Genomic DNA, 13375 nt, shown 5'->3' with positions numbered 1-13375 from the left:
AAAATAAGCAGGGTGGTGAGGGTCATTTCTGTCCCTAGTGTTGTTCAGCGTGGCCATCTCCTTCCTGAGACCCAAGGAGCAGATGCTCACGTCCCAAAGCAAGCAGCTTTAAAACACAGCAGCACCCCCATGACCACACATTCAGATTAAGCCAAGCTGTCCCCTGGTCTAGGTCTAGGACATGTCACTAAAATGCCAATCACTGATCCAGAACTTTCAAGGTGGCCCTTTCCCCGAACTCCTATGCCGTTCTTCAAACAGGCTGCATACAGGTAGCCTGAAGACCAAATCCAGTATGATTTGCTTGGCTGCCTGATTTTTAAAAAAATTGATTTAGTTAGCAACATCCTGGGAGATTTCACATAAATATCTGGATTTCCTAACTCTGAAAATCGTTTGAATAGCTGTTCCCACATAGCAACACCCCGAGGGAGTGATTAAATACCCTCTTCAGACAGCTGTGTACCCCTCACCTGCCCCACACCACTCATTCATGTCATCCGCCTGCCATTTCATCTGCTTCCCTTGCTGTCAAGCCCCCGTCACAGGCCCCACGACCACTGGTGCAGCACGGTTCCCATGCTGCAGCTGGACAGGCCCCCTGAATTGTGTCTACAAAGCCTGAGATGAAGAAAGAGGAAGGGTTTGCTCAAGGACTCTGCAGCTCCATGAGGGCAGTAACTAAGTGCTTCTGAATGTCTAAGTAACAATCATGCTCTTTCCAACCACAAGAACCTTCCTGAGAGATCAGGAACTTTATTGTTGGGTGAAAACAGTGTCTGCTCACAGGTTCTATGCTGTAGGTCTCCTTTTCTAATTACTGACCCAACCTGCCTGGCCCTGGGCATTTCTCCATCTTGGCGAGATGACCCCGAGGCAGGGAGACTTCCCACAGAGCAGGTTCTTCCGGAGTGTGGCCCAAGTATCAGGAGAGAGACTTTAGTTTCCAGTAAAAACCCTGGAGCAGCTGGGGTTCACCTCCTAACACCTGGCTCTTCTGGAGTCTGTCCCAAGGAGTCCATTCAACAAAGCGAAGGATTCGGGGGCCACACTGCCCAGTCTTCACTGTATTCCCAGGGGCCCAGTTTTGTCTTCCTTGTTTGGATCTTGACTTGGCATCTCTAAGCCCAGACGGCTCAGGGAGCGCACGAAGTAGCGAGGAAGCCTGCAGACCAAGCTGAGCTCCTCCTTCCTGGACCCCAGGGCAGGCAGGACCAGCTGGCGGGCATGCAGGTGAAGGGGGAGGTGGCGGGCCTTGGACTGGGGCAGCCCCAGCTTCTTCAGAGTGCCGACAGACAGCTTCTGCACAAAGACAAGACGGCCTTTGAGAGCAGCGCCAACAACAGTTGGTCCTTGACCACCATGCAGGTCAGAACACTTGCACTGGAAGGACCCAATCTGAGCACCCCAGAGGAGGCCGTGTTAGAGCCTGCCTCAGAGGCACATGCAGGAAGGGCTCAGGACCCAGGTAAGAGGAATCCGCCATGGCAGGAAAGCTCAAATGGCCAGTTCTCTCGCCCTCCAAGAGAATGGGCTGGAACACCAAATGACAAAAGTTTCCCCGATGGCTCTTTAGCAGCAGCACGAAAGGCAGCTTTGAGCCTTCAGATAGCCCCCTTCCCCCGCCCACAGCCTCCTAACAAAATCTGAGACTAATCAAACGCAGCAGAAGGGTTCTGCTCAGAGATCCTGTGGCTGCATGAGCACAGGAGCTGACTGCTCCTGAGTTTCTCCCTGAGCTGGGTAACTGGTGCTGCTGCATCTGGAGACCCTCAGTGCGTCCTGCTGTGACTCACTTCAGGGTTTCACACAGGGAAAGCGCAAGATCTGCCCCATAGTCTGCTGCATTTATTACCTGGGGGGCCAACCTATTCCAGTCTGAGTACTTGTGATCACCAAGGATGGGGCAATCCAATCCAAAGGACAGGTGAACTCGAAGCTGGTGTTTGACTCCTTTTAAGAGAGAGAGAAGACTATGAGTGGCTATGGGGACAGTGCCACTGGCAGCATCTGCTTCTAATCCTATTACATCAAAGCACAGTAAACTGGCAGAGCCCCAACTGCATCAAAGTAACAAAAACAATATAACAAACTATAAGCTATGGGAAGTACACATTATAAATACTGCTACACCTCCAATTCCCCCCCTCACAATTTCCTCTCTCTCCACATTATCTGTGGTAGCACCTTCCCGCCGTGGAAGGGTGGCAGCCTCACCAGTAATAGGCTGGAGCTCCAAGAGGGCAGAGGAGACGGTGCTGCTCAGCACCTGGTACTGGGTCACAGCCACGTGAGCGTTCCGGTTGCTCCGTACTTTCACCACTTTCCCATTGTCCATTCGGTAGCTCGGGGACAGCGTCATCTGCAGCCAAAGAAATCAAGGTAAGATTTCAAAGGACGAGCAGAAAACCCGTCCCTCTGCGAGGCAGCTCACCTACCTTGTGGTGCTGCTGCTGCCCCGTCACCTCCTTCTCGATGATGGGGATATCCACGACTCCTGCTGCGGGCACGGGGACATGCACGGTGATGGCCCTGGGGGACACACAGACCCTTGCTTAGGCCACAAAAGTGAGTGAGGTATTCTTCAGATTTGGCTACTTAGAGGTTTTAACAGTGGACCTACTGTGGTAAGTTCTTAAAATAGGAGGGTCCCAAATGATCTCTTGGTATAGTGCTTAGCCTGAGAGCTTGATACTATCTTACAAACATCTCTCTTTTACTCCTAAAGTAATATATGTTAATTGTAAAATAACGGGGGGGGGGGGACAGAAAAAATTATATTAATAACATGGTCTTTCATGCCAGCCTTTAAAAATGAGTATGTATAGTTTAAAGTAAAATTAGAGAAATATGGCTTTTGTATCCTGTTTTTCTTTTTTAAATAATAAAAGATGGTAAGTTCTGATTACATATGAAATAAATGAATGAACTGAATGAAAAAGTCACAGGATCATTCCTGCCCTATTTGCGAGGCAGATAAAATAGGAAGGAACTGTGCCCAAAGAAGTCACAGAAACCACAACCACAAGTCAGTAACTCACTCTGAATCACTTCTGTTGGCAGACAGGGAGAAGACTATTTAATCTGTCCTCACATGCACATCTCTTCCAGGTCAATCACAGAGGAGTCCTCCTGGGTACTGGTGGCTTACCACAGAGTCACTGACTGAGGGGTCAAAAGCCCACTGATATAACATTTCACATCCTGGATGCCCACTTCAGGTTGGTACCAGTTTGGGCTGCAATGTGACATATTTTATCATAAACTGAGTTATAACTACTAGATCACCCTTCCTGATGACCTAACATTACTGCTCAAAATGCTCAGTCAGTAAATATTCACTGAATATAAATAAGTACTGACTCAGATAGGTACTAATTCTATGTAAGTGAACAAGATAAAAATCCCTCTCTCAAGGAATTCATAGCCTAGTAAGAAGATCAAACAAGTGTCTATAATATAACACGCTGCTATCAGCAAAAGCTAATAGTTCCTACTATGTTCTACTCGTAACTTCTACTTCCTGCACCTGGTATTTAAGACCATCATTTATGAGGTTCCAGCCCACCCTTCCAGCTCTTTCTGCCACCACCCACCACTCCAAAGTGGACTGCGTGTCTCACTCCCTTGTGCATGCCACTCCCACAATCAAGAACACATTTCTTCTAACAGCCTTGGTTTTCCATCTTTCAGCTTTTACTATGAGCTTGGTACTAGGTTCAACACTTCACATGCATCATCTCAATGAAAATACAGAAAGAATACTTACAAATCAGATAGAAAATAATAAACAAGCCAACAGAAAATGGGAAAGGAACTAAAGTCTGTTTACAGGAAGGGAAACTCAAAATAGACAATGAACACGAAAGACAGTCAGAAGACAATAGTGTGGTGAAGGCCTGGGATGGGGAAGGGGCTGGGTGGAGGACAGCAAAGAAGGGGGGAAATGGAAGACATTTGTTATACTGTAAACAATTAAAAAAGTAAACCGGGAAATTGAAAATAAAAAACCTTTAAAAAATTTTTTTCTTACCCATCTGAGTGGCAAACCTTTTAAAAACCCTTTGGTCAGGCAGGAGGGGAGGTGGACACTTACCACTGCTGGTGAGAGTGAAAACTGACCACCCATTTTAGGGAGCAATTTGGGTAGTAAGTACTCGAATTTTGAATAGTGTGTACCCTTCAAACCAGCAATTCCATTTCTAGGAATTTGTCCTGAAGATATACTCACATATTCTTCCCAATAGGTTCTGAAAAATGGGAAATTACCTAAACATCTATCAATAAGGAAATGATGACATATCTACACCATAAAAAGGAGCCAGGTCTAAATGCACACCACAAAGGGCGCTCCGAGATATACTGTCCAAGTGGAAAAGGCAGGATGCGAGGCAGTGCAAAATACGCTGCCCTACAGTGACAGGCTTCTCCACGCCCAGTGTGACTCCAGAGGTTCAGACCCTAGTAACAGAGATTGCCTCTGGAAAGGGAAATTGGGTAGTTTTCATTTTTGCTCCTATATCTTTCTTCTGTTAAAAAACTGAGGTAAACCTATATGTACTAACATGGAAAGATCCCCAAGACACAAAGTGGGGGAAATAGTACAATGTACGTTGCGCAATGTGATATATGTGTGAACACGTATGTGTCTGTGTAGATACACATACACACATACTGTATATACTAAATACATACATAAAATATGCTGAGTAAGGACCAGAGGAATAAAACCCAAACTGCCCCAAGGGAAGGAATGAAAATGACAGAGTGGTAAATTCTCTAGGAGTTTTTTGCTTTATCTTTGCCAACTATTTTGCCACAGAAAGGAAATCATGTATTACTTGCAGAAATAATTTCAATGATTTTTATGGACAGCCATTATTAGGAACCACTACTCTGTCAGACTCTGATGTACTAAGCACTAAATCTGCTTCCTACGCCTTTTTAAATGCCCACAGGTCCTAGTACAGTGCCTGCTATTAATAGGAGTCGCTGCTGTATGAATGCATGAATAGAAGAAAGGGATGCCTTCATTTCTGCCACCTCTACTGCCCTCAGTGGGCTTCCTACCAGTACTTCTTTGCCACCTGACGGGTTCTAAACAACTCTTGGACTTGGTGTGCCACTTCCTTTTCCCGAGCCAACACCATTACGCCTGTAGTTTCCTTGTCCAGCCGGTGGCACAGGTGTAGGGGCTCTGCCTTGTGGCCATAAAGCATCTTTGCCAGGATAGGTAGTACATCACTGATGCAGAGCTGGACCCCAGGGCCACCTAAGAAGGGAAATGACAGAGGTTTGAGTGGCCAGGAAAAGATCCCACCAAAGAATTCTACTTGGAGGAAAAAACCCTTACTGGATTAACAGTCAATGCTTTCTAGGGCCTTATTACTGAAGTGTGGTCCAGGGACTAGTAAAATTCTTATGCCCAAGGTGCTTGCTAGAAAGGAATCTCAGGCCCCCAACCCAGACTATTAATAAAAATCTGCATTTTAACAAGATGCCCAAGTAACTCATATGCATATGTATTCACGTTTGACAAGTATGGTCTTAGAGCATGAGGCTTTCTCCTTAGACATTTATTTTAATCTACTTATGTAAGGGTAGTCACACTACAATCAGCAATTAAAATCAGCAATGAGTAGGTCTGTTATTTTACCATGTAAACAAAGGCCTGAGAATTTGCTAAATAAACCCTAGTGAGAAATGTAAGATCATGAGGCCCTCCTGAGGTTCTACTCTATGTACTCTCCTAACTAGCCATTGGCCTTGAACAGGTTACTTAATCTTTCTAACTTTCAGTCTTCTCATCTATAAAATGTAAATATCTGTAATATAACTATCTCATGGGAAATGAGAAGACAAGAAGCAATTGTGAGAGTCAACAGAGAAAAAATCCACACAAAGCACTTAGCAATATTTAATTCCTTCCGTTTACGTACAACCTTCTCCATACCTCCCCCAAAAGTATTCTTCTAGCTAAAATATGCCCTTTCCCCCACCAAAACTCTTTCCACAAATTCATTTTTTTCTGTCTTTCCTGACTCACTCCAGCTATCTCTGACACTTACATTCAACATTTATTAAAAAACATCTGATTGTCCATTAAATTCTAGGTACCCTGGGGTTTTTGCTCCAACACACACACAGAGACATTTTTTTCTTGTAAGTTATTTTCTCTTATCCAGTTTTGATGGAAAATAACCTAAAGACAAGAATCACACAGCCTTTACATTCTTCTATAGCAATCCCTGTGGAGGTCTGCACACATCACATTCCATAAATCACTGCTGAATGTCAGATGTTTGGAAGGTGGCAAGTGTCTCATTTATCTGTTTCCTCAATAGTGCCTTATATAGGACAGTATTCCACAAAAATGTAAATTATTTTGAATGCAAGGCTTCTGAGAGTCCCAGAAGTGAAGTGATACCTGAGTGTAACCCCTAGTTGTAGCAGAAAGCAGCAGCTACATGGTCCTTACCATGCACAGGGAGACCATAGGGCTTATTGATGACCACGAGGTCCTTGTCCTGGTGGACAATCCCTCGGCTTAGTGCCTTAGCGAGCACATTGGGGTGGACTCTCTGCAGCTGCTGTGTGAACCGCACTAGCTCTTGCACCCTCCGCTGGACAGGGTCCGTGAGCACCTACCGGGAGAGAAAAAACAATGGGAAATGACTGGTGGGGAAGACCTTCAATAAGTCTGGGTGACGAAAAACTCAAAAACATGTATCTGCAAAGATATATGCACCCCTATGTTCACTGCAGCCTTATTCACCGGTGCCCAAGACATGGAGACAACCAAAGGGTCCTGTTAGAGGACTGGATAAAGATGGGCGCATATACTCAAGGAACTACTAGTCAGCCATAAGGAAAGCCAAAGTGCTGCCATTGGCAACGACATGGACGGACCTTGAGAATATCATGCTAAGTGAAACAAGTCAGGCCGACAAAGCTAAGAACCATATGATTTCACTCACATCTGGGATAGAAAACTGAAACGCGTGGACACAAACAGCAGTGTAGTGGCTGCCAGAGGGAAGGCGGAGTTGGGGGGGGGGGGGTGGAGTGGGCACACAATGCAAAACACTGGTCCTGTAACACAAGTCTGCACTTGAAACCTATATGATCCTATTAACCAATGTCACCCCAATGAACTTAACTAAAAAAAGAAAAGTCTGGGTGAGCATCTGGGCAGGGAATCACTGTGTCTTTGCATTACACGCGCGCCTCCCCGGAGTAATTGGAGAGCAGGGGGTGCTTGGCGTCCAGAGGCCAAGAGCCAAAGACCCAGCCCACAGGAAGACACCGCACCCAGCAGACTTCTCCCTCCGAGTTCCCCTCTTTCTCCCCCTTCTCCCACCAACGGGCCGGACGTTTCCTCGCTTTCTCACAGGGGACCCTCCCCACTCCCTCCGCCTGGGAAAACCACTGAGCGCACTGCCTCTTGGGAGCTGTAGTCTTTCCCTCCGGACTCACCGGCACCTTCTTCGCCTTTTGTTCCTGTTTCTGGGCTCGGAGCCTCTCCGCTAACTCCTGGGCAACCAGGGGCTTCGAGGCAGCAGCGGCGGTACAAAATGGCCATGAGACGAGACGGAGGTGACTCCCCAGACCCTGCCCTGAACCCCAAAACCAGAGGCGCGGCACCCTGCATGTGGGCGCCGCCATCTTGCCGAGCCCAGACCACCTGACTAGGGAGGTGGGTTGGGAGGGGCCGAGCGAGTCAGGTGGGGCGGAGGGGGCGGGGCCGGGAAGCCCGGGCCGGGTCACGTGAGCGTGCTCGCCGAGCGCCCCTGCGCGGGCGGTTAACCGCAGTTAGAGCAGCCGGCGTCTGGAGCGGCCGCGGTGAGTGTGCGGGGAAGCCTGGCCGGGGTGGGAAATGCCCGCTCCTCAAGCGTTAACTTCGCGTCCCGGGATCTCTGTCTGGGAGAGCACTGCCCTGGGAGTCCGTTTCTCCCTGAGGGAGACGATCCCCCTCAAAACCCCGTCCGCCTCCGCGGGGCGATGCTCCCAGAGCCGCCTCAGGCGCCGGCTCGTTCCTCTTGGCAACCGCGGCCGCGGTCCCTTTCCTTACTGCGCGACCTGCGGAGGCGCCGGGACCTCTGTCCCTTCCCGGCTCCCAGCCTCTTCTGTTGCACGTTGTAGCCTGTCCCTGGGGTGATGGGGAGCCCTCGCCTTATCCGGGGCCGCAGCCCCGTGTCCTCCCTAGGGAACCCCTTGAGTATCCGCTGTCCTTCCTCAGGAATTCATTTCTGGCGGCCTCCGCGCCCCTACTTCCGAAGAAGAGGCTGAGCGTACGGAGCGCGGACTTTCCGCTTTCTGTTCCCTTCGTTTGCATTTTTTTTTTTTTTTTTTTTTTTTGCGGCCGCCCCAAAGCCTGTCCTCTCCCACTCTTACCCAGGGTCCTGTGGGGACTCCCGTGCCCAGACGGTAAGCGGCCCTCTCCGATTCCCCTCCGCGGTGGCCGGGACGATGAGCGGTGGGTTGGGATGGTAACGTTTAAAAATACCTTGGGACACACCTGCCGTTTGTTAGGAAGAAAGCTCGTGCCGAGTTCTGGGGAACGGGGGCGGGGGCTCTGTTCTGGCGACGGAGGCAAGTGTGTGGAGACCGCTTAGAGCGAGCGAAGGCTGCCTGCGGAGTCGGGGTGGGAGGTGGGACGAGGTTTGCGTCCTCCCCCCCTGTCCACAAGGGACTGGCAGAAGAGGGCCATGCTGAGCGTGAAATAAAGCTGAACAGGTAAGCGGAGCCGGCCTAAGGGCGACGTGGAGGGGAGTGTGAGCTAGGTGTGGTCGGCAGTGAGCAGGCTCGGAAGCCGGCCTCCTGAGCGGGAGAGGGACTCCTTGCAAGGGCGATTCTAGAAATGCATCTGGCCGTTGAATGCAGGACAGACGGGAAAGGAAAGGGCTTTGGTGGCAGGGAAATCCGCTAGGATGCTGCAGTCCCTATAGGCGGTCAGTATGAGACCGTTATGCTTCCTTCAGTGGTCTTGGCTCCCTGCGCTGTGCCGTGCTTTGAGTTTGACTTGATTTTGAGCTGTACAAGCCAAGATGGACCACACTGCCTGCTGCTGTTGAGCTGTCGAGTCCCTTAAGGACTCATTGGTATTTTTTTAGTCCCACGTCTGGCACAGAGGGACCTCACAAATAATCAGTTGGTGAAGCGCATCGTAGACGTGTTAGGTGTGCCTGAACATTCTGCTTTGTCTTAGTTCTGTCATTTTTTGACCTGAAGAGTGGAGGTTGGGGTAACTGTATCTGTAAAGAGGAGGAAAGGCGGCTTGCGTGGGTTTCTGTGATAAGACAGGTGATTGGGATAGAAATGCAAAAATTACAAGGGAATTTGGGAAACAGCTTCTCTCTCTTCCTTCTCTCTGCGCCCCCCCCCCCCCCCCTGCAAATTCACAGGTAAGACATAAATCTGTGAAAGTTGAGAAGTTCCACCCTACAAGAATTATTACCTTGTAATGATATGCTCCAGACCTGGGCTCTAATTTCACTGAAAAGACCCACATCACATATTACTTAGGTACATGAAGACTTTTTTCCCCTCAAGGATTCTGAAATTTGGACATCAGGACTTTAATTCACATCACTGCATTTAATTGCTGTTACTGTTTTGGGTGTAGTACTTTTATGCTTTTGTGGGGGCTGGGAAAACCTATTTCTACCTTAATCTGTCCTTAATGACGTGAAAGAAACAATACCTGTTCTTGCAGAACTGGCCTTGTGTGGCAGGAAACAAAATGAAGAACCAACTCAGATGTCATTGCTAGTGACACAGAGCTTGTGTTCTTGGGTTTCAGTTTAACCCAAGACAACACTGTAGCACCTAAGGATAAAAGCACTGGTCACTTTTTTCCGGAGAAGGAACTTTTAGGTTTTTGTTGTTGAGAGATAAAAATGTGAGGAATTAAAAGTGTTTGCTTGGTATCGGTACAGCCTTAGCGAGTATGGGTGCAGAAATTACAGCTTCCTTTATGTTTCTCCTGTGAGTCTAATGAGTTGCTAAGTGTATAAGAATTTATGCAAATATGATGTCTGTCTTTGGTTTTTTTAAAGCTACATTGCCTCCTTCCTCACTCAATTGATCCTGTCTTAGGCAGTTTATTTTTTCCACTTCTTCGCCAATCTCACATTCTCTTTTCGGTTGAGGACTCCCCACCTGGGTTGTTTGCATAGTACAAGGAGGAAAACTCTACTTGTGGTGTCTTCGTATAGAGTTCAAACATGGCATATTTACATATATTTTATATTTTAATTTATTGGGGTAACATTGGTTAATAACAAATTTCAAATATACAACTGTTTTTTAAAGCAATGGAGTTTATTGATTTTTTTTTTTTTTAGCGAGAGGAAGGGGGGAGAGAGACAGACAGACAGACAGATAGACATCAATTTGTTGTTTCACTTATTGATGCACTCTTTGGTTGATTCTTGTATGTGCCCTGAACGGAGATCAAACTTGCAACTTCGGCACATCGGGACGGTGCTCCAACCAACTGAGCTACGTGGCCATGGCAGGTGTACAGCTTTTCAGTACCATATCTGTGTACTTGGTTGTGTGCTCATCACCCAAAGTCTAGATTTTTCCTTCTTTACCTTCTTCCCCTCTGGCAACCACTATTCATAGACTTTGATATATCATAATATATCAAGTGCTCCCAAAATAACAACATAACAATTCATTTTTAAGGATATTTCCTGATCTATGCAAAAACAAAGCCACCTTTCTATTTCACAGATATAAACAAGGACTGGCTAATAAAGGAACTTGTGTTTAAATATCACAAATTTAAGTTTAATTAGTGGCATAAGGTTAAATTCTGGATTCTCAAACAATGCTTTGCTAGTTGCAGATTAACCAGCAATTCTGTTTCCCTGCAGAGCAGGAAGTACTTGGACATTGTTTTATGGTTTTAGAGAGAGTCAAGGAAACAGTCAGCAGGAGCTCTCTGGAGGCATCTAGAAAGTGCAGTTGTTGGGAGCCGGGAGATCTGGACTAGCAACCAGTTCAGGTGCTTGTGAATTCAAGTAATTTGGGCTTTAGTTTTTTTGTCTTTTAAAAGAAGCTTCTTATAGCCTTAAGCTTCATTCTATAAAGCTTTCGACTCTCACTTAAGCACTTCTCTTTCTTAAGTGGAATTTATTTCAGACTTATCTTGAATACGTTTAGCATTGGCACAGAGAACCAGGATTCTGCTCTTTACCCCAGAACGTAATGCCAGTGAGCTAACATTTATATTGGGAGGTTACTTTATTGAGTGGTGTCAGAATATACCTTAAGATATCCTAAGTGTGGGGCATGACAGAGGGAGTGCAGACCAAAAAAAAACAGATATATGTATATTAGAGCCCTGGTCGGGTAGCTCAGTTGGTTGCAGCATCATCCTGATAATACCAAGGTTGTGGGTTCAATCCCCAGTCAGGACGTATACAAGGATTAACCAATGACCAATGCATGCATGGGTAAGTGGAGCAACAAATCTCTGTCTGTCTCAAAAAAAAAAAAAAAATATTAGAAATCAATAGTATAGACCTATACCATGGCTGTTAATCCTTTTTCCATGCCAGCCTTTTAAAGAGATTCTTTTATACTGACTCCCCTCATTATACTTTTATTCAGCTTTTGAGTAATGATCAAAGCAGGTCTACCTTAAACCAGAACTTCCCAGTCTCTTTCATGTCATGGCACATGTGGATTCCAGCCCCCACGTGAGCACACCTCAGCCTGTTTCTTCATATGAGTGATGGAATTAATACTGTATATCTAATACGATTGCTGTGATGAGCCACGAGATAAATACATGTACCCCATATGTAGTAGATACTCAAGTTATTAGTAGCATTTCATGATTATAAGTTCCAGTAAGATTATTACATTAGAGCAATTTCAATACTAAAGAGCTTTGTATCTTACCTCATTTATATAAATGAAGATGATCAAGGTGTCTCATGGGAAAAGGAATATACACTGGAAGGGTGAACGTGGAGACCATGTTTCCAGAGCATGAACAGTGGAAAACTGAGGGATATTCATCATGGGGATGGTTAAAAGCCAAAGGATATCAGGATCCCTAGAGAAATTCCAAAAGGTATTTGCAACATATAGTTGCTTAAGTTGAATAAACCTATTCTTTGATTACTTGAAAATTTAAACAGTAAGTTTTAGGTGTAGATTGTGTTTTAATTGTTAATGATTGGAACTTGCTGTGGTGGCTCTAATAATACTGTTAATTTAATGAAAATAATTTCCAGTAGCTGTTACGAGGAGAACTGAGTTAGAAAACCAGGTCCACACAGAGTTTACTGATCCCAGTATTGGCTAAGACTCTACTCCTATACCAAGCAAACAGAAGTTCCTTCTTCAGAAAAAAGTGACCAGGGTTTTCATTCTTAGGCAGGAGAATGTGTATCTTGGGTTAAGCTACTAGTTAACATTTCCCCAACTTGCTTGATGATAAGACTCGCCAGAGGTACTTTTAAATCTACAGAGCACTCCTCTGGAAATGTTGAATCCGTAAATTCTGAGGTAGGGCGCAGGGACCAGTTTGCCTTGTTCTTCCCTGCCCAGCAAGCAGTCCAGGGGCCTGGGCTGAAAGCCCTTTTGTTTAGAAATATACCACACAAAAGGTAAGGGTAGTGAACATGTAGAGAAAAAAATGGCAAGTTTTAAATGTTGCTGTTTTTTCTTTTTCTTTTTTATCAAAGTAATTTGTGTGTATAGTCTGAAGTCAGGTAGTATTAAAAGACTTACAATGAGGGGGAGACCATGCTCTCCCCTCTCCTCCCCACACAGTCTCACTTCTTAGAGGTGTCCACTCATTGTTGCCCTCTTTCTGCAGGTGTTGTCTTCCTACTTCTAAGTAATTTACTGTGTTGTTATTTTGTATTGTCTTTCCCCGTGTCTGGCCCATTGATTTCCGGCTGGTAGATTAGGACTTAGTTCTTCCACCCACCATCTCCCTACCTTCCCACATCTTCCGCTCTTGCCACAGCTATATTATAATTTTTCGTTAAAACGGGCAGATTTTCTGTGTTTATACCCCTGCCAAATATCATTCAACCACGGAGGCAGGTGACTGGTCTCAGCTACGCTCTTCTTTGTGTTTAGGTTGACCTTTGTCTGTTCTTTCACATATCTACTGTTAATTTTTTCCCAGATGCTTCAGAATAGTTGCCACACTCTTATCAGTAACATTTGCTATGAGCTCAAATGTATCATTTCCATTTTTTTATTGGAGCCCTGCATCTTCCTCCTACTCTCTTTACTCTCCTCTATCAGGAACTACGGCCCAAATCAGTTGAGGAACTGCCTTCACCCTCCTGGTCTGGCACCCTGTAATCCCGTTTCTTGGCATATAGAAATTTACTAAGAA

The 13375-nt window shown here is 46.0% G+C and overlaps 2 protein-coding genes across 2 annotated transcripts in view; one reads left to right on the top strand and one right to left on the bottom strand.

Moving 5' to 3' along the window:
• Positions 1–508: 508 nt before the first annotated feature.
• RPUSD4 (RNA pseudouridine synthase D4) lies at positions 509–7669 on the bottom strand. The gene is made up of 7 exons (XM_016204436.2): positions 7477–7669; positions 6479–6644; positions 5071–5272; positions 2439–2532; positions 2218–2362; positions 1856–1953; positions 509–1302 (listed from the first exon to the last, which is right to left on the bottom strand). Exons 1-7 carry the CDS (start codon positions 7663–7665, stop codon positions 1063–1065), a joined length of 1134 nt encoding a protein of 377 aa, XP_016059922.2. The 5' UTR covers positions 7666–7669; the 3' UTR covers positions 509–1062.
• A 149-nt stretch (positions 7670–7818) lies between these two features.
• Positions 7819–13375, top strand: part of SIRAL1 (SIR2 antiphage like 1) — a 36461-nt gene continuing 30904 nt past the window's right edge. Inside the window, exon 1 of the mRNA XM_016204437.2 lies at positions 7819–7842. The gene's annotated coding sequence lies outside the window, so the exon portion shown is untranslated. The remainder of the gene's footprint in view (positions 7843–13375) is intronic.

This window comes from Miniopterus natalensis, chromosome 20 (genome assembly GCF_054644295.1).
Source record: "Miniopterus natalensis isolate mMinNat1 chromosome 20, mMinNat1.hap1, whole genome shotgun sequence".
In the NCBI taxonomy this organism is placed as follows: Eukaryota; Metazoa; Chordata; class Mammalia; order Chiroptera; family Miniopteridae; genus Miniopterus; species Miniopterus natalensis.
The sequence above is the reverse complement of the archived record's forward strand: the minus strand, read 5'-3'. Positions and strand labels throughout refer to the sequence as shown.